The sequence below is a fragment of the Hoplias malabaricus genome, chromosome 5 (genome assembly GCF_029633855.1).
Source record: "Hoplias malabaricus isolate fHopMal1 chromosome 5, fHopMal1.hap1, whole genome shotgun sequence".
NCBI lineage: Eukaryota > Metazoa > Chordata > Actinopteri > Characiformes > Erythrinidae > Hoplias > Hoplias malabaricus.
In genome coordinates, this window is record NC_089804.1 from 45,009,054 (window position 1) to 45,033,528 (window position 24,475).

General features: G+C 40.4%; 8 protein-coding genes and 1 long non-coding RNA gene across 9 annotated transcripts; 7 read left to right on the forward strand and 2 right to left on the reverse strand.

The window, feature by feature from the left end:
• The first annotated feature begins 1,153 nt into the window (after nucleotides 1-1,153).
• Nucleotides 1,154-2,041, forward strand: LOC136696131 (histone H1-like). Its single transcript, XM_066670278.1, has one exon. It carries the CDS (start codon nucleotides 1,400-1,402, stop codon nucleotides 2,039-2,041), a length of 642 nt encoding a protein of 213 aa, XP_066526375.1. The 5' UTR covers nucleotides 1,154-1,399.
• A 553-nt stretch (nucleotides 2,042-2,594) lies between these two features.
• Nucleotides 2,595-3,025, forward strand: LOC136696125 (histone H2A-like). Its single transcript, XM_066670273.1, has one exon. The coding sequence runs from the start codon at nucleotides 2,614-2,616 to the stop codon at nucleotides 2,998-3,000; it is 387 nt and encodes a 128-aa protein (XP_066526370.1). The 5' UTR covers nucleotides 2,595-2,613; the 3' UTR covers nucleotides 3,001-3,025.
• A 737-nt stretch (nucleotides 3,026-3,762) lies between these two features.
• Nucleotides 3,763-4,297, forward strand: LOC136696124 (histone H3). Its single transcript, XM_066670272.1, has one exon. It carries the CDS (start codon nucleotides 3,834-3,836, stop codon nucleotides 4,242-4,244), a length of 411 nt encoding a protein of 136 aa, XP_066526369.1. The 5' UTR covers nucleotides 3,763-3,833; the 3' UTR covers nucleotides 4,245-4,297.
• Nucleotides 4,298-9,375: 5,078 nt separating this feature from the next.
• Nucleotides 9,376-9,860, forward strand: LOC136697783 (histone H4). The gene has a single exon (XM_066673038.1). The coding sequence runs from the start codon at nucleotides 9,392-9,394 to the stop codon at nucleotides 9,701-9,703; it is 312 nt and encodes a 103-aa protein (XP_066529135.1). The 5' UTR covers nucleotides 9,376-9,391; the 3' UTR covers nucleotides 9,704-9,860.
• A 4,637-nt stretch (nucleotides 9,861-14,497) lies between these two features.
• Nucleotides 14,498-14,881, forward strand: LOC136697821 (histone H4). The gene has a single exon (XM_066673089.1). It carries the CDS (start codon nucleotides 14,516-14,518, stop codon nucleotides 14,825-14,827), a length of 312 nt encoding a protein of 103 aa, XP_066529186.1. The 5' UTR covers nucleotides 14,498-14,515; the 3' UTR covers nucleotides 14,828-14,881.
• A 662-nt stretch (nucleotides 14,882-15,543) lies between these two features.
• On the forward strand, nucleotides 15,544-17,295 carry LOC136696871 (histone H2B 1/2). The gene has a single exon (XM_066671586.1). It carries the CDS (start codon nucleotides 15,845-15,847, stop codon nucleotides 16,217-16,219), a length of 375 nt encoding a protein of 124 aa, XP_066527683.1. The 5' UTR covers nucleotides 15,544-15,844; the 3' UTR covers nucleotides 16,220-17,295.
• A 402-nt stretch (nucleotides 17,296-17,697) lies between these two features.
• Nucleotides 17,698-18,150, reverse strand: LOC136697527 (histone H3). Its single transcript, XM_066672698.1, has one exon. It carries the CDS (start codon nucleotides 18,128-18,130, stop codon nucleotides 17,720-17,722), a length of 411 nt encoding a protein of 136 aa, XP_066528795.1. The 5' UTR covers nucleotides 18,131-18,150; the 3' UTR covers nucleotides 17,698-17,719.
• A 2,474-nt stretch (nucleotides 18,151-20,624) lies between these two features.
• On the forward strand, nucleotides 20,625-22,503 carry LOC136696132 (uncharacterized). The gene is made up of 3 exons (XR_010802572.1): nucleotides 20,625-21,061; nucleotides 21,576-21,730; nucleotides 22,391-22,503. It is a non-coding gene; the product is annotated as an uncharacterized lncRNA (long non-coding RNA).
• Nucleotides 22,504-23,855: 1,352 nt separating this feature from the next.
• On the reverse strand, nucleotides 23,856-24,286 carry LOC136696127 (histone H2A). The gene has a single exon (XM_066670275.1). It carries the CDS (start codon nucleotides 24,264-24,266, stop codon nucleotides 23,880-23,882), a length of 387 nt encoding a protein of 128 aa, XP_066526372.1. The 5' UTR covers nucleotides 24,267-24,286; the 3' UTR covers nucleotides 23,856-23,879.
• Between the last annotated feature and the right edge of the window lie 189 nt (nucleotides 24,287-24,475).

Consider the following 24,475-nt stretch of genomic DNA (forward strand, 5'->3'; position numbering starts at 1 on the left):
ACATTCTGTTTATAACTTGATCAACATACTTACATTCATTTTCTGTAACCACATAATAATTTTACTGGCTGAGGTATGTCCAGGGCCTTCAGCAGAATCAATGGATTAAACAAGGGACCCCAGACACTGGAGCTGCATGCACCACTGGCTACTTAGATTATTTTTCATTTATTAAACCTAAACAGTTTTTTTTTAATCCCCATTTAATTCATATAAATATTTTTTTTTATTATTCTGCATTATGTTCTCATCTCCTTTCCACTTAGAGGATAGTGATGGTGAAGGTCTGAACACAGTCGGGGTCAGTTGTATGTTTGAGTTGAAGTGTATTATACATGAACATGGACCGTGTATGCATATGATGCTAAGTATGCAGCACTAGGAATAGCTTCTGAGTCCTTGGAAATGGAGTGTTGAGTACAATATATATTTTGTAAGTATGCGGTCCCCCAGCTCTCTATCCCCATTACATACAGATAGTTTATTTTAAACAAGCGGTATATGCTTTCATCTTGTTTGGACTGAGAGCAGTCTATATAAGCGGGATGTTTGGGCTAGAGAGAGAGAGAAAGAGAAAAATTGGCATAATCTCTGTATAATAAAGACGCTGTTCTTTTGTGTAATAAATTTATATTTACAACTCCAGACGTGTCTGCGGAAAATCTTCTTCTTCTTTCACCATCATCCACACCGCACCACTCCACTTCACTCCACTCCAGAAGAATAAACGACAGTGTTAAAGGACGTTGGTTAAGATTGTGTTACAATGCCGCACACCTGACGTGACACTCACACCCACACGCGTCTGTGTGCAGACATATACACAAGCCATATACTACGGCTCCCACGGACAACGTCCTCGGACGTGTGTTTTACTCAGTCTACGAGAGCTCGTTTTCCAAATAGTAAACGGAGCGCTAGGCCGCTGGTGTTTCGTCCACGCTTTGGCCGAGGCTTACCTCGAAGGCGCCGCGGAGAATTTCGAAGGCTCACGCCAGCGTTTGTCTCCGTTTTCTACCAATTTTCGCGACAAATGCGCCGTCTCTCGTTCGAAATGGAGGTGAAGAGACACACTTTTGAGAGCGCCGTGCGAAACGAGGCGTCGCTACGCAGCCTTTCCCGGTCTCCAATCACACGAGAGAGACGTTTTTAGACGGGCGCGTGGTTTGTTAGTCGCCAAATCGCACCGTTGTTTCTATTTCTGTCAATAAAAGCCGCGAGAAAACACAAACGAGAGCCTATTGGCGAGCACAGCTGTAGAGCGACCGCCGGGTTGAGTCTCCACCGTTCTCATGTTTCTTTTAAGAGCCGTCCCCCTCGGCAGGAAGGAAAGTTCCTCAGAACAAACTTGTCTCTCTGTATACGCGCACTCGCTCCCGCTACGCAGCAAAGCAGGAAGATGGCAGAAGTCGCTCCAGCTCCCGCCGCAGCCGCTCCGGCCAAGGCTCCCAAGAAGAAAGCCGCCGCTCGCCCTAAAAAGAGCGGCCCCAGCGTCGGCGAGCTCATCGTCAAGGCTGTGTCGGACTCCAAGGAGAGGAGCGGCGTGTCTTTGGCCGCGCTGAAAAAAGCCCTCGCCGCCGGTGGCTACGACGTGGAGAAGAACAACTCCCGCGTGAAAGTGGCCGTCAAGAGCCTGGTGACCAAGGGCACACTGGTGCAGACCAAAGGCACCGGCGCGTCCGGCTCTTTTAAGCTCAACAAGAAGCAAGCCGAGGCTAAGAAGAAACCAGCCAAGAAGGCGGCTCCTAAAGTTAAAAAGCCTGCCGCCAAGAAGGTAGCAACAAAGAAGCCCGCCGCCGCCGCCAAGAAATCCCCGAAGAAGGCGAAAAAGCCTGCGGCCGCCAAGAAGGTGACCAAGTCTCCAAAGAAAGCAAAGAAGCCTGCGGCCGCCAAGAAGGCGACCAAGTCCCCCAAGAAGGCAAAGAAGCCCGCGGCCCCCAAGAAGGCTGCCAAGAGCCCCAAGAAGACGAAGACAGTTAAACCCAAGGCAGCCAAGCCTAAGACGGCAAAGGCGAAGAAGGCTGCCCCCAAGAAGAAGTAAACGTGCAGTTTACCTTAACTTTTCATTCCTTTATAAAAACAAAACGGCTCTTTTAAGAGCCAACCACGTTTTCCCTCCAAAGAGCCATATTTTCAGTTTCCTCCGTGAATGAGAATGGATTAAGAAATGTGTCCGATGCAAAGCACCGCGGCAAGGAGATAATGCACTATTCATTTATTGGACTTTCTTTTACATGTATTATTTTCAACGAGAATGGGGAAAGAGCGGAACATGTGAAAGTATGATGTTTTTTATGGTTATTTAAGTTTTTTTCATTGAAACCTCCCTAGATCTTAAATATAATTTCTACTAGTCTCACTTTACCTTAAAATGTCATAGGGAAATAATTCTTTTTTTTTCTCTCTCCATAAAGAAAACAAGTCCACGTAATATGATGGATATGTAGACCGAACAAAATTGGAAGAAAAAGTGGGTGGACCGTAATCTGATTGGTTGTTGAGTAGCTGTTGTTTGTATCCAATAGGAACACAGCCAGTTTATCTATATGAAGAGTGTTCTTAAGCCAGAGCTTTTATTTTAGCTTTGGGTTTCATTTGAATAGTGATATTACAATGAGCGGCAGAGGGAAAAGTGGTGGTAAGGCTAGAGCCAAGGCCAAAACTCGTTCATCCCGTGCTGGGCTGCAGTTTCCAGTTGGTCGTGTGCACAGGCTCCTGCGTAAGGGAAACTATGCTGAGCGCGTTGGCGCCGGCGCCCCGGTCTATTTGGCGGCGGTGCTGGAGTATCTGACCGCTGAGATTCTGGAGTTGGCTGGGAACGCTGCCCGTGACAACAAGAAAACCCGTATCATTCCTCGTCATCTGCAGCTGGCCGTTCGTAACGACGAAGAGCTCAACAAACTGCTCGGAGGAGTGACTATCGCTCAGGGCGGAGTACTGCCCAATATCCAGGCTGTGCTTCTGCCCAAGAAGACGGAGAAGGCAGCCAAGACCAAGTAACACTACTTTCTTCATCTGAAAATACCAAAAGGCTCTTTTAAGAGCCACCAACCTTTGCAAGAAAAGTGCAATTGAGTTTGAATTAATGTATAATATAGGTCAGTAATAACACCTGTATATGACTTGCTATAATATAACATAACCCCCTGCCCCCAAATATGAGTAACTAAACTGACTTTATATCTTGTGGTAAAAATGAGTTTTAAGTAGTTTGAGAAGAAAAATTACTGTGTGACTGAGATGTAACATGTCTAAAATTTTATTAGCCTTTTGAAGTACCACAGAAACTCATTTGCATCTCAAGATGAGCTACATGCTTATCGTGGTTTGAAGTTCTTCAAGATTTAGAGTTTAAAAAAATGACAGATGCCTGTTCTCCCCCACGAGCAGAGAGAGAGAAAGTCTAGCGTAACAGACAAAGACAGACCACCGCCCCCTGTCCCCCGTAATTGTTCCTAGACTCCATTAGCTCTTTAGCATTCGTTATTGGAGGCCTTCTGACAAGCTAAGCATGATATACATTTGAGTTTCTTAAACCAGATTTTGTCAAAACTATTTTATATAAACTTTCTGTTCAAATGAGTTTAAACCATTAGATACCTTAAGGATAAATACATAATCAGAGTAGTATAAAAATATATGGGAATAAACTGTAATTTGAAAAGTTGGAGGGACTAAAGCCGCCCAATAGCGTTGAGGCGACGAAAGGAAAGCCGTCCGTTTGAAGGCGGGAATATCCCCGACGCCCAATGAGCTGCGAGCTGCTCCAACGCTTAAAAGGGCCATGAGCTGAATGACCTCTCATTCTCAGACGAGAAGGAGAACTTGATGCGATGGCAAGAACTAAGCAGACCGCCCGTAAATCCACCGGTGGCAAAGCCCCGAGGAAACAGCTGGCCACTAAGGCCGCTCGAAAGAGCGCACCGGCTACAGGTGGCGTGAAGAAGCCTCATCGTTACAGGCCCGGCACTGTAGCTCTCCGAGAGATCCGCCGTTACCAGAAATCAACCGAGCTTCTCATCCGTAAGCTGCCCTTCCAGCGCCTGGTACGTGAGATCGCTCAGGACTTTAAAACTGACCTCCGCTTCCAGAGCTCCGCCGTCATGGCTCTCCAGGAGGCCAGCGAAGCTTATTTGGTTGGTCTGTTCGAGGATACCAACCTGTGCGCTATCCACGCCAAGAGAGTCACCATCATGCCTAAAGATATCCAGCTGGCCCGCCGTATCCGCGGAGAGCGCGCATAAATCCATCGCCTACTTAGAAAGCGATACCCAAAGGCTCTTTTAAGAGCCACCGACCTGTTTCAGTCAAAACGAGTAAAAGTCTCCTCTTTCGCTGAAGAATGGGCTTCAACTTTTTTTTTTTTTTTTTTTTTTTTCTTTGCTTCTGTATCGTGCTGTATATAACCTACAGTCTAATGTAGAGGAAATCGGATGAAGAGTTTAAACATTTACAGAAACGCTAAACAATGTCTGCTCTTCATGTATTTACTGTAGTGATGGGAATTTCGTCTCTTTTTGGGGAGCCGGCTCTTTCGACTATATGGACAAAAAAATAATAGTGTTGCAATGGCCAGTTGTTTTTATGGCTGTCTTGTAATAACTCACTGATTGCACTCACACATTCAATTGTATAAATAACTTGATTTTTATTTAAACACCTTAATAAAAAATCACTTGTAAACTCTGAAATACAGCCAATGGAACCCAAAAAGGTAGGTATTACAAAATAGCTTATTAAATTAAATAATCATCCATTTCTGGGAAATAAAATAAACAAATACTCTGCAAAGTGCAAAACAGCAGCATTCAACGGCAGTGATTAAAACAACCACAACTGTCAACAAACATTTAACTGATTTAACATTTTCTTTAACTATTTTTTGGAAGGCAGATTTGTAATTCAGGAAAACCACGTGTCTCAGCTCGGAGGGTTGGAAGTTTGGAGCTTGCTTGTTGTTCTCTGATTGGTAAATGACAAGCCTTAGAAAAAAATGGCTCGGTCTTAAACGAGAACCGGCTCACATCGTTCACTTACAAGAGCCGGCTCTTTGAACCGGTTCGTTCGCGACCGACACATCACTAATCACATCACAATAATTCTAGAATTAAAAAGAAGAAATAGAATAAAATATTTAAGGGTGCTTGTGCATAGTGGTCTAGTGGGTTTCATTAGTTGTCAGTTATAGTTATCAAAGTAAAAGAAATAAACACTTGAAATATATCAGTCTGCGTGTAATGAATGAGTAGAACATACAAGTTTCACTTTTTGAATGGAATTACTGAAATAAATCAAATTTTTCATGATATTCTAATTTTATTACTAGCACCTGTAAGCATACATGCATTTTTTGTTCCTAAATAGAGAAAAAGGTTCTCATTTTTATCTGCAACAACTGCAACCTATATTCCTATAACCTGTCTACCCAATGTAGATATTAGCAGTTCCACAGATAATATATATAATACAATACAGTAATACAATATCAGACTGTGGTCTGTCTTTTTCTCTGCATAATTTGTTAGCCCCATTTTACTTTGTACTTCAAAGATCAGGACCCTATAGGACCACCACAGAGCCGCTATTATTATGATGGCAGTCCAGCAGTGACACTGAGGTTTTAAACATTTTAGCAGCCCTGATGTATCCAATCATACAGCACACTAATCCACCAACACCACATCAGGGTCACTGCAGGGCTGACAATGACCCATCACCCAAATAATAGTTGCTCTGTGGTGGTCTTGTTGAGGTCCTGACCATTAAAATTGAGCTGACAACGTATGCAGATTATAATTACAATCTGACAGATTACAATCTGATTTTGTATAACTAAAGTTCACCTAAACACCAAAAAAGAGTCAATGGCAGAATAAAATGCTTGGCATTGGCAGAGATTTAACAAATCTTTCATGGATGCAACCCACATTCTTAGCGTTACTGCTCGACTCACAAATGTTTTTTTTACAAATGCGGCACAATTTAAAAGGAAAATTAACAGGCTTTCCAACGGTATAAGATTTATTGCCAAAAAGCATTGTTTCAACAAAGAACTGAACACAAATTCCCTTACTATGTGCTATGTTTACAGGATCTATGGACCTTTAGAGTGTGGAATTTGTAGCTGTGTATGTATGCTTTTTTTTTTTTTTTTTTCTACAATGCTGATACAGACTGCTGATACCCCAGAAGAAGCCAGGGTGGCTATTTTTGAGGCCTCAGAAAGTCTCTCAATTCTTGGAGCATTAGAGCAAAACAGCTAAAAATGGAGATGTTTTAATCAGACAGCCACGATAAATGATCACATACAAACACTGTGCCCTAGAAATTAAAGAGTCATTAAAAAGTACATTAACACCCTGTAATTTCTAGTCTTTTTGGATTTCCACTATGAATTAACTCAGTCAATACATGAAGAGCAGCAATGAATAGACAACATTGTTTAGCATATCTGTAAATGTTTAAACTCTTCATCCGATTTCCTCTACATTAGGCTGTAGGTTATATACAGCACGATCCCCTTGGCAACTGGTAGTTTATATTTCACAATAAATGACTGGCATTTAATACCTTAACATTTGTAAACATGCATATAGTTATATAACTTCATAAAATGTTCTAAAGCATTTCATCATTTTGAATCTAACAAGTGTCACTATTCTCTTCACTTTTATTTACACATTAAGCAAGTGTGATAAGTGCTCTGTGTTTATACCATACCATTACCATTGTAAGTTTGGAATGAATGACTATGTATGTTTTTGTTTATTTTTTTGTTGTTGTTGTTTTTTTTAATTGCTTTACCATTTTAAGAAGACATAAAATAATAAATAGATTATAACACATTCACAATCTCCTTGAAGGAGGTTATACTGAAAACGATTGAAGCCTATTTATTGAGGAAGAGAAAAAAAAAAACAAATATGTGATAATTTATTTTTGGAGCTGTGACGTTACTTAAAATTTTCAAAATTAACTGTGAACATGAACTAATTCATTTTGTTTAGTATGAACTGAGCATTTAACTATTTAACTAAGTTATTTAGATGAGATCCTTAGCATCAGTTGTAGCATAAACATTTGTATAATCATTTGTACTATAACCTGATAATCTTGCCACATTTGAAGTTCTGTAGTTAATGAAGGTGCATACACAAACAGTTTACAGTGTTTCGTTAAAAAATATTTAAAGAAAATATATTGAAGTGAACAGAACATGTAGATAATCTCTATCTGTTTAATTATAGAGCTGGAATTCAACAAGGAGTACAACTGAGGTGATCTACAACTGAGCGTTCTTTCACTACACTGCACAACAAGGACTGAAGATCCTTGTTGTCCAGGCTGCAAGAGAGGAGGATACAGCTGATGTTCCCATCATTGTTGAGGGAAGTGAGGTATTGACAAAATGTGACAACACAACAGAGCCATGTAGTAACTCTTTTTTTTTTTTACTTTTACAAACTTACTGGTGAAACGTTTATTTATAGTATTTATGCATTTTGTTATTTTGCCTTAGCGTAGTAAATAAATTGCATATTTTTAAAGAAAAGTGTGAATGTAAATGGAAGTTATTGGGGTGTAAACCAATCATATTTCTTTGAAAAAACATATTTGAATGTAATTGGATTTAGGAAATCATGACACTGCCCATTTCAAATGCCAGTTACAAATGTATTTTCTGTTTACTGATTTTATGTACTGTTTGTATACATTGCAATTGCTGTATTGCAGTGCATTGTACTGCAATGTATTGTACTGCATTGTTTCAAGGTTGTATGAAAAGCACAGTTACTGATCTCATTGCATTGAATGCGGCTTTAGGAAATATGTAAGTTGTTATTTAATAAAGCAGTCATTTCTCCACAGAAGTGATTCTAACCTTTTCTGATGGAAGGGAGGTTAGAAGCGGGGTGCTGTCTAGAAGGAAATAAACTACTATCCGGTAATGAGCCAGATCTAGGCCATGTCTTGCACTTATGGCATATTTTTGGCTCAAACTCGGTTGTGGTCCGAATATCGCAATTTAGTTATGGCTGGCCGAATTAGGGTCGAGTCATTTGAGCTGCACCTCAGTTTCCCAGACTCAGGCCAGAACTATGGGCCTTTGTGACAGCCATACAGCACGGCCGAGACAATGCAGGCACCGCGTGCTAGCGTTGGGGCAAGTGTTTTTGTTCTGGCATGCATGATTCGGCTGATACAGTTTTGCTAGCTGGGATATAAGTTGTGCTTTTTACGCTGTAATCTGTGAGATTCAGGTCACACAGGACAGTACCCCAACAGCGTTTTACAAAAAGAAGAAAAAAAAAAGACCTTGACATAAACTGTCTTGCACTTAAAAATCTTTGGATGAATACACCATTAAGAAATTATGCCGAGTAAAATGGCGATTTGCCATTTATGTCATATATATATATGTATGTATATATATATATATATGTATATATATATATATATATATATATATATTCTCCCACCTGTACACTGGATATTTTTACATATATCATATATTGTGAAGCTGTAATACTGTGTCACCTCTGCATTTACTCTGTTTCTGAGCCTAGGATTTAAATACAAAACTCAACATATAAACAGGCTATATAAAAACCATGATATGCAAACACAGCTTTGATCCCCAAAAGCCAGATGTAAATTAAGATACATCCTGGGAGACTAAAGGTCATTACAATACAAATAAGGGGGAAATGATCAAAAGATCCTCTGTAACAAATTGCAATGATCCCACAGCACAATAGCGGCCAAGCTCCCTCCATGACCAAAACCATATGTAATATGTAATAATATATGTGATATAATTTGTGCAATATCATATTTTCTCATACTTCATTCATTCATTCATTCATTATCTGTAACCACTTATCCAATTCAGGGTCATGGTGGGTCCAGAGCCTACCTGGAATCATGGGGCGCAAGGCGGGAATACACCCTGGAGGGGGCTAAGAATTAATCAAGTGATGTTTTGTAACATTTGGGGAAATATCATAGCTGTAAATGTGTGATTTGTTAGTAAACTTTCTCTAACTCACTTTACATACAGTGCCCATTTAATTTGTTAAATCATGCTGTATTATAATACACATTCTTCAAATGAAATGTGCTACACCACATCACATTATATGGTAAAGGCTTAGTGGACGCGGAATTGAACACATCCATTACTGTAACAATCGCCCTTTATTTAGTGCAGAAAGGAGTGAATAGACACTGCGTGGTGTGTTGGGTGTAGTCTCTCCTGTGTCTATTGTATTAAGCTCCGCCTTTCTGGTGGTTGGTTTCAACCAGGTCCGGTAGAGGAGCATAAATATGCGTTTCTCTAGGCACCTCTTCATTCTTTCTCTTTGCAGCAATTGAAGGAGTAGAAGAAAATATGTCAGGAAGAGGCAAGGGCGGCAAGGGACTCGGAAAAGGAGGCGCCAAGCGTCATCGTAAAGTGCTTCGCGATAACATCCAGGGCATCACCAAGCCCGCCATCCGCCGTCTAGCTCGTCGTGGTGGTGTCAAGCGTATCTCCGGCCTGATCTACGAGGAAACTCGTGGTGTGCTGAAAGTGTTCCTGGAGAACGTGATTAGGGATGCCGTCACTTACACTGAGCACGCCAAGAGGAAGACTGTCACCGCCATGGATGTGGTGTACGCTCTGAAACGCCAAGGACGCACTCTGTACGGCTTCGGAGGTTAAACGCTCCACTCGACTACGGCTTAAACCCAACGGCTCTTTTAAGAGCCACCAACATTCTCAGTAAAAGCAGCGATTTTAAAGTGTTTCCTCTCGTTGTCAATAGGAGCTGTGTGTTCAGGTTAGTGCAAATCTGCTAGATGCGTATAAAAAGGCAAACTTGTGCTCTATATTTACACCCGTTAGCTACATATGTCTTGTGAATTAGCCACAGAAAGTTTGTGGTAAATACGTATTGGCATATGTACAAAGACGAGTCCATAGTATAGCTCCCTAGATACGTTTATGAAGCATTGCTAAGCTTAATGGCTGTTACATGTTGCTATACATAAACTGGAATAATTGTATGTCGGGGAGATGAACAAAAGCTGAGGACGCTAGGCTAGGACGCAGAGTCCTATTTGATTAGACGAGTCAAGGGCCTTGTTCACTATAACGTCCCTATATCTGGCTTTATCGTAATGTAAACAATAGTTATTTTCAAAGACCCTTGTGTGGCAATTAGAATGTGAAACATGGGTCTAAATTAAAGTGCTTGCCTCCCTCACTCTGTTTGAAAGAATACACACGCTGGAAAATGGAAAATATATCTTTGCTACTTTTGAGGCGTGAACTGTTTGTGTTATGGCTCTACATTCCCACACAAACAAATCAAGAGCTGTGTGGTGAGAGGGGCCACAACTTCTTTAAGTTCTTTATTTCTCATATTGCAATAAAGCGTGTGCTGCAAAATGTCCAGAGAGTACAAAGCAGTCAAGCGAGGAGCCCATGAGAGCCCAGGAGGAGAGCAGTGTGAGTCCACCTGTTCAGCATCATGAGGAGGAAGAGCAGAACATCAACAACATTGACCAAATCAATTATAACATGGTGGTGCAGCAGGTATTGTCAGAGTTCCTCTGGGTGCTCCGGTTGCCTCCCATGGTCCAAAAACACACGTTGGTAGGTGGATTGGTGACTCAAATATGTCTGTGGGTGTGAGTGAATGTGTGTGTTGCCCTGTGAAGGACTGGCGCGCCCTCCAGGGTGTGTTCCCGCCTTGCACCCAGTGAATCCGTGTAGGCTCCGGACCCACCGCGACCCTGAATTGGATAAGCGGTTACAGACAATGCATGAATGAAGTTTTAACGAGATCTAGTACAGGGTTGTGCCGGTTTTCAAGAAGCAAATAACATCTTTTTTTAAAAGTGTAAAGAATTCATTAAAGAACATGATGAATTTTATAATGAAATCATCCGTGAATATGTCAGTTTACAGTGTAAACAAGATCGAAACATTGAAGACGAGCACAGGTTTCAGAACTTTTACAGATAAAGAAATTGTTTTAAACATACAACTTCAGGCAGGTCTGGATACTAAAATTCATTGTAATTCACAAGAGGTTATTAAGAAATTAGAAAAAATGAGAGGAAAGAGACATTTAAATGAATTAAGGATAAATATGGAAACATTTATAACGAAACTGAGAAAATGAAACTAATTAAATCCATATGTGAAGAAGCTTTCAATAAGTTACTTATTAATGAGAAAATTTTTTTTCCTGGACTCATCTCCAAATTTAGATGGTGTTTAAGATGAAAGAATAGAAGTAATCGAGAGTTTAAATGATGGAATATTGCCAAGAATTAATGGTTTAACGGCAGCATTTTATAAAGCATGCTTATATGAAACAGTGGATCTTTTGGTATATTATAATGAAGGTATTGAGCATCTAATTTTGCCAGATTGTTTTTATCATGGTGTTGTCTCACTTATGTATTTAAAAAAAAGAGGATGACAGGAGTGATCTACATAATAAGTGGACTACAAAAAGTTTCCATGCATAGAATGAATAAATGTTTAGATAAAAATATTGAGTCTGAACGTGTGTTTTAAAAGGGAGATTCATGTGGGACAATCTATGTGTAATTAGAGCTCTGATTACAGATGAGCATGCTGAAGACTTCATCTCTAGAGAGTCCATATGGCAAGCAATGAGAAGCTGTCTTTCCTCATAAATTCATAGACATGTTAAAGCTGTTATATAAGAAATTGATACTACAAATAAATGTGAATGGAGTTTTAACTGAAAATTTTGAAGTTTGTATAGGGGCTAAACAAGGATGTCTCCTGAGCGCAGCACTTTATGTGACTGTGAAGTCCTCTCTTAAATAGAAATAAAAGGATCCCTAGAATTTCTGGGGTAATGTATGAAGGTAAAAATAGAAGTAACATCTCTGCTTATGCAGATGATATAGCTGTTTTTTATCAAAAACTAAACAAATGTTAAATGTAGTCCATTTACCTGTAAATGTAAATGGAGTTAAGTGTAGTCTAGGTACATTTTAAAATAAATGAGGAAGTTGCTGGGGCAAAACTGAATAGAAGTAAAACTGAGGGCATATGGTTGGGTAAACAATCTTGCCCAGGTATAAGAATTAATTTAATGTCATTTCAATGCAGCCATTTTTTCCATTTTCCATCTGAAATTACAAATCTATATCCTATCTGCTCAGGCAGATATCATGTTTTATTTTTACAGAAAACTCTCAAATTTATAAAAGAAACCATTTAGAGTCCTGAAATATATATGAAGTGGTAAAAAGCTTGTGAAAAACACAAACAAATGTAAGCGCTTGTCTTATTTTTGGAAAATAAAAATGTAAGTGACTATAAACTGAAGAGTTCATGAGTCCCATTACTTTTTTCTTTTTAAGATTGTGTATCCAGGGGTCTACCCTCATCAGGTAAAATTTGGAGTTGATATGGAGCAATTTAGCTGTAGTGGAGTTGTTAGACAACTATCTACTTAATCTTGCTATTTATCATATTTAATAACTAGAGATAAGAGGTAAGATTTGATATTTTTGCTCCTGTGCACCTCCTGCACTTGCAGAGTGTAGTTTACCTTTACAGCACTACAATGAATCAAAGGACTGCACTATGTAATTTCCTCCAGATTCCTGCAGTTTCTGCCATACTGAGCCCAGAGTAGCAATGCCAGAGTCTCTTTTCTCCCTATTACAACTCAGTGGATCATCACATTAATAATGACTCTGGAATTGTAAAGTAGAAATATGACCATTAATGTTAATGTTGGGCAGCAGGTACTGTTACAAATCACACAATTTCAGGGACCTGGGCGTTGGGGGTTCGAGTCCCGTTCCGGGTGACTGTCTGTGAGGAGTTGGTGTGTTCTCCCTGTGTTCGCGTGGGTTTCCTCTGGGTGCTCCAGTTTCCTCCCATGGTCCAAAAACACACATTGGTAGGTGGATTGGTGACTCAAAAAGTGTCCGTAGGTGTGAATGTGTGTGTTGCCCTATGAAGGACTGGTGCCACCACCAGGGTGTATTCCTGCCTTGCGCCCAATGATTCCAGGTAGGCTCTGGACCCACCGCGACCCTGAAATGGATAAGCGGCTACAGACAATGAATGGATGAATGGTAATGTTGCAGTAATTGTAATACATCTTGTGTTGAAACTGAATTACTGCTACCAAGGATGTGCTCAGAGCTCATTTACTGTCTTTGACTGGGCTGCCCCTCTGCTCTTGTTGTGGATGCATGAATACAAATAGGCCATTATTGCTTAAGTTAAGATAAATTACCATCAGCCATATCATCCAAATATCGAAAAACCTCCATTTTCAGTGACTTAAAACAAAGCTTTCTTGTGGATGGGGGGCCAAAACGCAGACCAAAACCTTGTTTTAAAAATAAACAGATCTGTGTATGTGTGGAGCATGTGTATGTGGAATCATATTTGAAATGTATATACACAGGTGTTGGATAATGAAACTGAAACACCTGGTTTTAGACCACAATCATTTATTAGTATGGTGTAGGGCCTCCTTTTGCGGCCGGTACAGCGTCAATTTGTCTTGGGAATGACATATACAAGTCCTGCACAGTGGTCAGAGGGATTTGAAGCCATTCTTCTTGCAGGATAGTGATCAGGTCTCTACGTGATGCTGTTGGAGGAAAACGTTTCCTGACTCGCTCCTCCAAAACACCCCAAAGTGGCTCAATAATATTTAGATCTGGTGACTGTGCAGGCCATGGGAGATGTTCACCCATGTTCATCAAACCAATCTTTCACCAGTCTTGCTGTGTGTATTGGTGCGTTGTCGTCGTGATACACGGCACCGCCTTCAGGACACAATGTTTGAACCATTGGATGCACATGGTCCTCCAGAATGGTTCGGTAGTCCTTGGTAGTGACACGCCCATTTAGCACAAGTATTGGGCCAAGGGAATGCCATGATATGGCAGCCCAAACCATCACTGATCCACCCCCATGCTTCACTCTGGGCATGCAACAGTCTGGGTGGTACTCTTCTTTTGTGCTTCTCCACTCCGGATGTGGGGAAAACAGTAAAGGTGGACTCATCAGAGAACATTACATGTTTCAAATTGTCCACAGCCCAAGATCTGCACTCCTGGCACCATTGAAACCGACGTTTGGCATTGGCATGAGTGACCAAAGGTTTGGATATAGCAGCCTGGGGGTGTATATTGACCCTGTGGAGCTTGCAACGGACAGTTCTGGTGGAAACAGGAGAGTTGAGGTGCACATTTAATTCTGCCGTGATTTGGGCAGCCGTGTTATTATGTTTTCCTTTTGATTAAAAAAAAAGCAAACTTTGACTGTAAAAAGCAGAAAGGAGTAAATTGACACTGCGTGGAGTGTTGGGTATAGTCTCTCCAGTGTCTATTGTATTAAGCTCCGCCTTTCTGGCGCTTGGTTTCAACCAGGTCCGGTAGAGGAACATAAATATGCGTCCCTCTAGACACCTCTTCATTCTTTCTCTTTGCAGCAGTTGAAGGAGTAGAAGAAAATATGTCTGGAAGAGGCAAGGGCGGCAAGGGACTCGGAAAAGGAGGCGCTAAGCGTCATCGTAAAGTGCTTCGCGATAACATCCAGGGCATCACCAAGCCCGCCATTCGCCGTTTAGCTCGTCGTGGTGGTGTCAAGCGTATCTCCGGCCTGATCTACGAGGAAACTCGTGGTGTGCTGAAAGTGTTCCTGGAGAACGTGATTAGGGATGCCGTCACTTACACTGAGCACGCCAAGAGGAAGACTGTCACCGCCATGGATGTGGTGTACGCTCTGAAACGCCAAGGACGCACTCTGTACGGCTTCGGAGGTTAAACGCTCCACTCGGCTACGGCTTAAACCCAACGGCTCTTTTAAGAGCCACCAACATTCTCAGTAAAAGCAGCGATTTTAAAGTGTTTCCTCTCGTTATCAATAGGAGCTGTGTGTTCAGGTTTGTGTAAATCTGCTAGATGTGTATAAAAAGGCAAACTTGTGCTCTATGTTTACACCCGTTAGCTACATATGTCTTGTGAATTAGCCACAAAGTTTGTGGTAAATACGTATTGGCATATGTACAAAGACGAGTCCATAGTATAGCTCCCTAGATACGTTTATGAAGCATTGCTAAGCTTAATGGCTGTTACATGTTGCTATACATAAACTGGAATAATTGTATGTCGGGGAGATGAACAAAAACTGAGGACGCTAGGCTAGCTACGTGTTTTCAACAAAATAGCTTCCCAGAGTCCTATTTGATTAGACGAGTCAAGGGCCTTGTTCACTATAACGTCCCTATATCTGGCTTTATAGTAATGTAAACAATAGTTATTTTCAAAGACCCTTGTGTGGCAATTAGCATGTGAAACATGGGTCTAAATTAAAGTACTTGCCTCCCTCACTTTGTTTGAATGAATACACACGCTGGAAAATACAGCTTTGCTACTTTTGAGGCGTGAACTGTTTTGATGTGTTTGTGTGTTTCCCTATTTTAGTTAAATATGCGCTTGGACGTGAACCAAGAGAGGCTCGTACACAGGACTTCAGGCTGCCAAACAAAGGGGAAAATAATAAGAAAAGTACTTCAGGTTGTCATGAACTTCAAAGGCTTATATATGCCCAATGAAAGCGTGCACTGTGAAATGTTACATATAGGATATTTGAACTTATTACAGGTCAGAAATGCGCGGGAAGGTGAACAAAGAGACTTAACGTCACCAAACTCACTGAGCAATGGACGTTCGACAGCATTTCACTGGGCGGAGCTCAACATAATCAGCATCTGGCAGTCTACATAAGCCTTGCCCAGCACACTCGTCTCTCATTCTTGAGTGGAACTCGAAGAGCAGCATAATGCCTGAGCCAGCCAAGTCTGCCCCGAAGAAGGGATCCAAGAAAGCTGTCACCAAGACGGCCGGCAAAGGTGGAAAGAAGCGCAAGCGCACCAGGAAGGAGAGCTACGCTATCTACGTGTATAAGGTGCTGAAGCAGGTTCACCCAGACACCGGGATCTCCTCCAAGGCCATGGGGATCATGAACTCGTTCGTTAACGACATCTTCGAGCGTATTGCCGGTGAGGCTTCACGTTTGGCTCACTACAACAAGCGTTCCACCATCACCTCCAGGGAGATTCAGACAGCCGTGCGTCTGCTTCTTCCCGGAGAGCTGGCCAAGCACGCCGTTTCCGAGGGCACCAAAGCTGTCACCAAGTACACCAGTTCCAAGTAAGCAGTGACCGGACGCATAAAAAAACCAACGGCTCTTTTAAGAGCCACCCACTTTTCCATTTAAAAGACTTTCCTGCGAAATACTAAACTTACAAGCTCACAATCTCGTCTATTTGGACAGCTGTTCTCAGTTCTTTTACACATGTACACCCCATTGCTCCAAATTTTGTTCACTGTAACCGTTTCAAACATGGGCCTTGCTCCAGGCTTGCTTCTCCTAAAACGAACTACATTTGAAAAGGACCTTTTTTAAGACATTTCCTAGAGGTCTGAAATCTTCCTCAACTCAACACTTTACTAAATTTAACTACAACTGCTTATATTGTGTAACATCAGGCCAAACACTGGGCCTGTACTGTACTCTTCCTTTGTTTATTAATTGCTCAGTGGTTTTATTTTTGTTAATTAACATATGTAACCCACTGTAAATTGTTTGTGAACGCTGGTGAGTCATCTGTATATCGCCCCCCTCCCCCCAAAAAATATTCTAAATGAACTCATGTAGAAATAGATGTTACTTTCACATTTCTTTTTTCTTATTCTACCTGCTATTACTGCCCACCTGATGTGGTTTGAGGATAAACCAAAAACCTTTAATGAATGTATGTGTGCAGGCCTGCATTTATATGCATCAATACGTGCAAAATATATTCAAATTCCTTTGAGCTGGTAGCTTGTGGTTTCAAGCTGACGATGGCACCCAATAGTGATGTGTCGGTCGCGAACGAACCGGTTCAAAGAGCCGGCTCTTGTAAGTGAACGATGTGAGCCGGTTCCCGTTTAAGACCGAGCCATTTTTTTCTAAGGCTTGTCATTTACCAATCAGAGAACAACAAGCAAGCTCCAACCCTCCGAGCTGAGACACGTGGTTTTCCTGAATTACAAATCTGCCTTCCAAAAAATAGTTGAAGAAAATGTTAAATCAGTTAAATGTTTGTTGACAGTTGTGGTTGTTTTAATCACTACCGTTGAATGCTGTTGTTTTGTGCTTTGCAGAGTATTTGTTTATTTTATTTCCCAGAAATGGATGATTATTTAATTTTATAAGCTATTTTGTAATACCTTCCTTTTGGGTTCCATTGGCTGTATTTCAGAGTTTATAAGTGATTTTTTATTAAGGTGTTTAAATAAAAATTCAGTTATTTATACAATTGAATGTGTGAGTGCAATCAGTGAGTTATTACAAGACAGCCATAAAAACAATTGGCCATTGCAACACTATTATTTTTAATATTGAACAATAATATTTTGTCCATATAGTCATGTAAAATGTAGGTAATATTGTTCTGTACCAGTGGAAATTCCCATCATTAGCACCCCACTTTTGTACCTACATAGGGCTGTTTCTTCCGTTATAAATGTCTGCGAACTATCGGCCCCCTTCAGTGTATATTATATACACAGAACATAACGCAGAAAAATGCAGTAGCATTTACTCGTTTTGATTGAAACAGGTTGGCGGCTCTTAAAAGAGCCTTTGTTTGCTTTTGAAGAACTGGATTTATGCGCGCTCTCCGCGGATACGGCGGGCCAGCTGGATATCCTTGGGCATGATGGTGACTCTCTTAGCGTGAATGGCGCACAGGTTGGTGTCCTCGAACAGCCCAACTAAGTAAGCTTCGCTGGCCTCCTGGAGCGCCATGACAGCGGAGCTCTGGAAGCGGAGGTCGGTTTTAAAGTCCTGAGCGATCTCACGCACTAGGCGCTGGAAAGGCAACTTGCGAATGAGGAGCTCGGTTGATTTCTGGTAGCGGCGGATCTCCCGGAGAGCCACGGTGCCGGGCCTGTAACGATGAGGCTTCTTCACGCCACCGGTGGCCGGGGCGCTCTTCCGAGCAGCCTTAGTGGCCAGCTGCTTCCTCGGGGCTTTGCCACCGGTGGATTTACGGGCGGTCTGTTTAGTTCTTGCCATCGCGTTAAGCTCTACGTTTCCTTCAGCGAAACTAAAAGCATAAACGTGCTTACGACCCTCGGCCTTTTTAAGCGATCGGCAACTCGTCGCTCATTGGACGTCTTGGATGTGTCCGCCTATTGGACGGCCATCCCCTCGTCTGTCAACGCTATTGGGCGTCTTTAGTCCCGGCAACTTTTCAAATTTTCAGTCTCATCACCTATTCTTAAAGTGGCGGGCTCCAGTGAGTAGTAATTCGGAGGGAGCAAAGGGGAAGTCAAAATCAGCTTTTTTATGTTTTGAGATTATGTACACATTAATTATATAACCTTACATATGAATGGGGTATCTGATTCCTAATATATAAAACGGACTATAACAAAGCATACAGTAAATATAACGAGAGAGAATATAGGGTTTTAAAGTCAAGTGAGATTTCCTTGAAATGTAAAACGCATTACAAATAAAACGTATTACTAAGTGAACAGAAATGGTTTAGAAAATCTGAAAAAGTCAGAGATATATCATTCTCCCTTTCAGGCATGTTAAAGACTTAATATATATTTAAAGCACACATACACTTTAATCAATTTAGCCTTTGGTATGTTTATGAATTCCCTCTCAAAATCTCAAATAAATAATGCATTTTTTCCCCACTATTCTTAAATCATACAAAAAGTAAATTTAGACACAGGATTCATGCACAAATTAGAATGGCTTTGAGCAAACAGACTGAGGAGCAGTAAATTGTGAGAAAACATTTTTGAACTTAATATAAACTACATCCCAGCTAGCAAGGTAGATCTGGGCCGATTCTGGCGCGAGCAGCTCTCACCGGCCTTAGGGAACAACTTCATCCCGTAAGTATTTCAATTTAACCTTATATTTTCGGATACATAAGTATTTTTTATCGCCCAAATGTAGTTAACATCGTTAATGTTACGTATGTTACATACCTAATATTGAACCGTTTTTTTTTTTTTTTTTTCAAATGACAAACTTTATAGCTAACCGGTTTAGCTAGCTCTTTTTTTTCCTCTGACATAGAAAACATTGAAATGACATGACAATCGCTCATACATGAGTTATTTTAATTTGAGTAATTATGTGGTTTGATGGTGTATTTTACAAGACGATGTGAGCATTTGTGTGGGTTTTTGTGTCACACAGAACCGCATACCTCAGTATAAGAAATAAAGTAAGAAATAAAACTGCTTAAACACATTACGGTACTAGCTAAGTAGGTTAAAATACATTCTCAATCTCAGGGCTGGTTTTTGGTCTAATGTAATGTTTTAAATATATAATTCCACATACACTAATCCTTTATTAGGCAGTAGCAGTGATTTTGGGCTAGTGATTAATGCACTGTAAAAAATCTTCAAATTTAGTTGATTATACTTGAAATAGTGTGTTGGGAATATAACTCAATTGTGTGATAGTTCATCTAACTCGAAATGTATTGTTCTGATCAACCTGTAGGCACAACATAAACAAATGTGTTGAGAAAATTTGTTTGGAAAAGTTACTGATCAAGATAAACCTGCGCATGCTCAGTGGGAGGTTCGGGAATACGCACGAAGGACGGTTGACTTCTCTTTGTTGTGGCTCGAAGTTTGGAGAAGTTCAAGATTGAGGTAAATAACTAGTTCACAAAGCATTTTAAAGTTACGTTTCTAGTTTTAACACTATCTTAAAGCCATGAATATGTGAGGGAAATTGCTGTGGCATTGTTATGTTAGCTAACTTTGCCACCTCGATGGTAGCCATGGAAAGTTTGATTATGAGCCATTTGTTTCATTTAATCAAATGCCCAATGTAACAGACTCAAACAGGCTGTGTAACAAGCCTGAGCGCTTTCTTTTAAGTTCTATTTTGAAAATGTTAAGTTGGCATCTTGTTGGCTGGCTTTTTTTCTGTTCCACCTTATATACTGGAGTAGGTAACGTTATATTGAGCCTCCTCAGTGTTGGCTGAGCAGTTTAAGGTAGAACGGAAAATTCAGGAAGCTGTCTACAACAACGCTCCTTTAGTCTGATATCATTTATATGAAGGCATCAGGATGTTATTACAAGATTAAGCCGTAAAAGATACAACAATAGCGGTATTGTCTGAATCGGTTCAACAGATGCACAGACATGAATCAGTTTGGTAAAAACGTTTCTCATTACTTTTCCACATTAGGAATAGGCTTAAATAGTGTTCAGACCTACTATTTGTTTTTTGTTTTGCTTTTGAGAAGTTCGTAGGTGTCTAACAGCACTAGTACTATACCTAACACTATACCTAGCAACATCTGTTTATCAAAACATTTAGCTAAATGTAATATATATATATATATATATATATATATATATATATATATGTGTGTGTGTGTGTGTGTAAATAAATTACAAACACGTTAAATAACATTACATCGTTTGTGGTTCTGTAATTGCATTTACAAACTATACTTGTGTACAATGACAATACTAACACTAATATTGTTTTCATTTTTAAGGGAAAAAGGGATACATTAGATGAAGTGGAAAATCTGCTCTTTCACAAGCCAAGACCCGGATGTTCGGTTGAAGCACCACAGAGTACGCCACGGATTCCATGGTACACGCTGGCCCTGTTTTCACTCCAATTGTGTGTGTTCCTTTAAAACAGCTGGTTCCTTGAGATGTCATCTTTCAAAATGTCATAGTAAAGTATCTACATGTCACCAAAGTTCTACCTTCAAATGTGAGCTTTGTGATTACAAAGATGTTTGCGATATAACCCTGCAGGGCTGAGTGAGGATTCTTTGGATGAAGAGAGAAAGGCAATGAGGGCTGAGATGGATAAAAAGGGTCCAAACATGAGTTGGAGTGAACCTTTTTTTTTTTACGGCGGAAGGAGGTTGTTAAGCAGGAACCTTTGGTTGGTCTGGTTCGAGAATGATGGCCAGCACTGTTCTTGGAGAGTCAGGTGAGTAGTGTGTTTGTTTGCTGTACTTGTAACTCTGGCCCATTTCAGCATATTTTTCTTTTTATAGTTTTTGTAGGATTGTTTCACACTGCAAAACCTAGTGTGAACCAATCTAGTTTACTTGTCTAAAATGATACTTTTTTCCCCCAAACAGTTCCAAAACTCTTATAATGCGAAGTCATCAGCTGTTTGGATTATTTATTTATTTACTTTTTTTTTTTGTTTTTTTTTTTTTTTTTTTTTTACTGATTTACTTATTAACCAAGAAGCGTACAGCATTGTCCAACCACAGTAATGTTATTTAAAGGCAACAAGTTTTATCGCACACCACACTTGTCATGAAAGCGTCCCAAAAGAGGGCTATTTTTTTGGCCTTGGGATGACGGGATGGTTTTAGTCTGGATCCCTGCTTAACTATTATCAACTGAACCAGTGTTTGTCTAGAAATGTACAGGCTCTGTACATAATGACTGATAATCTGTATTCTCTATTGTTTACTCTTCTCTCTCTCTAGATATGCAGTGAGTTTCGTAGAATAACTGCCATCAACCTGAAGAGTCAGTTGCATGGTGCACTGGACACGTGCCAAAACTCCTTAAACTGCACAGGAATAGAAGGGCAGCCTTTGGAGGAGATGTCCAGGCCATTCTTGATAATCTAGATGAAATGGTTTGTTGCTTATTTTAAGCACATTTGTTGCTACTGCATTTCAATATGATTGTGGCATAGGGATTGGAGGCTGAATAGACTACAGGTCATAGTGTGAAGGCTGTATAGTGTTGTAGAATTATTCAATTTTGCCTTCAAATTTATTGCATTCAAAATTATTGTACAGTATTTCTAAGTCACTTTTTTTTTTTAAATGATTGCCATTTTTTCCCCTTTTAGACATCGGTTATATTGAAAACGGTAGAAGCCTATTTACTGAGAGAAAAAAAAATAAACAAAAGCATGTGAAGTAGTTTATTTTTGGAGCTGTGAAGTTAGTTAAAATTTTTAAAATTAACTATGAACATGAACTAATTCATTTTCTTTATGTAATTACGTAAAGATGGACTGCAGTAAGAAAACTAGTGGGGCAGTGAATAATGCGGGTGGGCAGGGAAAAAAGTGGATAGGAGGTTAATTTAATTTATTTAGATGAGATCTTCAGCATCAGTTGTAGCAGAATCGTTTGTAAAACCGTTTGTACTATAACCTGATAATCTTTTACATTTGAAGTTCTGTAGTTAATGAATCTGCATGCATAAGCAGTTTAGTTTTTCATTCAATATTTTTATAGAAAATATATTGAAGAGAACAGAACAATCTCTATCTGTTTAATTATAGAGCTGGAATTCAACAAGGAGTACAACTGAGGTGACTACACTTGAGTGTTCTTTCACTACACTGCACATCCTGAAGATCCCTGTTCTCCAGGCTGCCAGAGATGAGGATATGGCTGATATGTCCATCATTGTTGAGGGCAGTGAGGTATTGACAAAGCGTGACAACACAGCAGAGGCTTGCAAACTGTTGATCAAACTGATGTGTGCCATGAATATGTGTCAAATGTGTACTATTGTTATATGGCCTTAGCATAGTATATTTTTAAAGAAAAGTCTGAATTTAAACGGCAGTTCTTAGGGTGTAAAACCAATTTTTTTTTTTTTTTCAAACAGTATTTGATTTTTAATTGGATTTAGGAAATCATGACACTGCCGATTTCAATTTTCAATGCCAGTTACAAATATATTTTCTATGTATTGATTTTATGTACTATTTGTATACATTGCAATTGCTGTATGTTTCCATTGTTTAAAGGTTTTCGTATGTTGTCATTGTGGTGGTACCCTCAATTGTACATATTTGTACATTTAATTAGGGAACATGATTATATTATAATTGTAGATTTTAAAATGTGTTGATTTCATACACCCTGTTTCATCTCCAGGACTTTTATTATGTTTTTTTGTTATATGAGATTTCCATAATGAAATACTACAAACGTGTCTTCAACCGGAGAAGAGAATGCAATGTACCTTTATGTAACAAAACTGGACTTTTAAACACTTGTACCTTTCAGTGACCAATAATGTACTTTTTTTCTGAGAGTGTAAGTTATTTAATAAAGCAATAATTTCACCATAAACCTGATTGTACCCTTTTCTGAGGGAAGGGAAGGGAGGGTTGTGTGTGTGCGTGCGGCGTATAGAGAAAAACTATTAAAACCGATAATGAGCCAGATCTGGGCCGAGTCTGTCACTAATGGCGTGCTTCTGGCTCAAACTCGGCCGTGGTCCGGTTATCGCGATTTAGTTATGACTTGCCGGACTAGAACCGTGTCATTTGAGCCGCGCCTCAGCCACAACACTCGGCCGAGAGTTTACCAGACTCGGGCCAGAACTATAGGCCCACTCTACGGCCGTACATCACGGCCGAGACAATGCCGACTCCGCGTGCCCCATTCGGCCGAGTGTTTTTGTTCCGGCGTGCGTGATTCGGCCCGAGTGTGGGCCGATACAATTTTGCTAGCTGGGATAGTTTATTATAATTGTGGACATTACCATAAATACATTGGGAACATACTACATACTGAGGTCTCACTGAACACGTGAGTCACATCGGAGCTCAGAACAACTTTTATGAACACATATGAAACACTAAATGTGAAATTTAGCATAATTTTAGACCTTTTACATATGTAAAGGGGAAAGAATGGAAATATCAGTTGTACTAAAAATATGGTAAAAAAAAAAAAAAACTGCACTTTTCTTGTAAATGTGGGTGGCTCTTAAAAGAGCCTTTGGGTATTTTCAGATTCCTGGAATGGTCCAGTTTATTTGGTCTTGGCAGCCTTTTCCGTCTTCTTGGGCAAAAGCACAGCCTGGATATTGGGCAGTACTCCGCCCTGAGCGATAGTCACTCCTCCGAGCAGTTTGTTGAGCTCTTCGTCGTTACGAACGGCCAGCTGCAGATGACGAGGAATGATACGGGTTTTCTTGTTGTCGCGGGCAGCGTTCCCAGCCAACTCCAGAATCTCAGCGGTCAGATACTCCAGCACAGCCGCCAAATAGACCGGGGCGCCAGCGCCAACGCGCTCAGCATAGTTTCCCTTACGCAGGAGCCTGTGCACACGACCAACAGGAAACTGTAGTCCAGCACGGGATGAGCGAGTCTTAGCCTTAGCTCTAGCCTTACCACCGGTCTTCCCTCTGCCGCTCATTTTCGTTTTACAGCTCGTTGGATAAACTCAACTAGAATAAAGTACGCCAACCCCCGAGCGCTCTTCATATAGTAAAACCGACTGCGTTACTATTGGCTACAAACAACGGCTCCACAACAACCAATCAGACCAGGGCTATCAAACCCACTCATTGTTCCTTTTGTGTGGAGAGAAAGAAAGAAAGAAAGAAAGAAAGAAAGAAAGAAAGA

Coding starts and splice junctions, on each gene's coding strand:
- LOC136696131 (XM_066670278.1), top strand. CDS start 1,400: ATGGCAGAAGTCGCTCCAGCTCCCGCCGCAGCCGCTCCGGCCAAGGCT.
- LOC136696124 (XM_066670272.1), top strand. CDS start 3,834: ATGGCAAGAACTAAGCAGACCGCCCGTAAATCCACCGGTGGCAAAGCC.
- LOC136697783 (XM_066673038.1), top strand. CDS start 9,392: ATGTCAGGAAGAGGCAAGGGCGGCAAGGGACTCGGAAAAGGAGGCGCC.
- LOC136696125 (XM_066670273.1), top strand. CDS start 2,614: ATGAGCGGCAGAGGGAAAAGTGGTGGTAAGGCTAGAGCCAAGGCCAAA.
- LOC136696127 (XM_066670275.1), bottom strand. CDS start 24,266: ATGAGCGGCAGAGGGAAGACCGGTGGTAAGGCTAGAGCTAAGGCTAAG.
- LOC136697527 (XM_066672698.1), bottom strand. CDS start 18,130: ATGGCAAGAACTAAACAGACCGCCCGTAAATCCACCGGTGGCAAAGCC.
- LOC136696871 (XM_066671586.1), top strand. CDS start 15,845: ATGCCTGAGCCAGCCAAGTCTGCCCCGAAGAAGGGATCCAAGAAAGCT.
- LOC136697821 (XM_066673089.1), top strand. CDS start 14,516: ATGTCTGGAAGAGGCAAGGGCGGCAAGGGACTCGGAAAAGGAGGCGCT.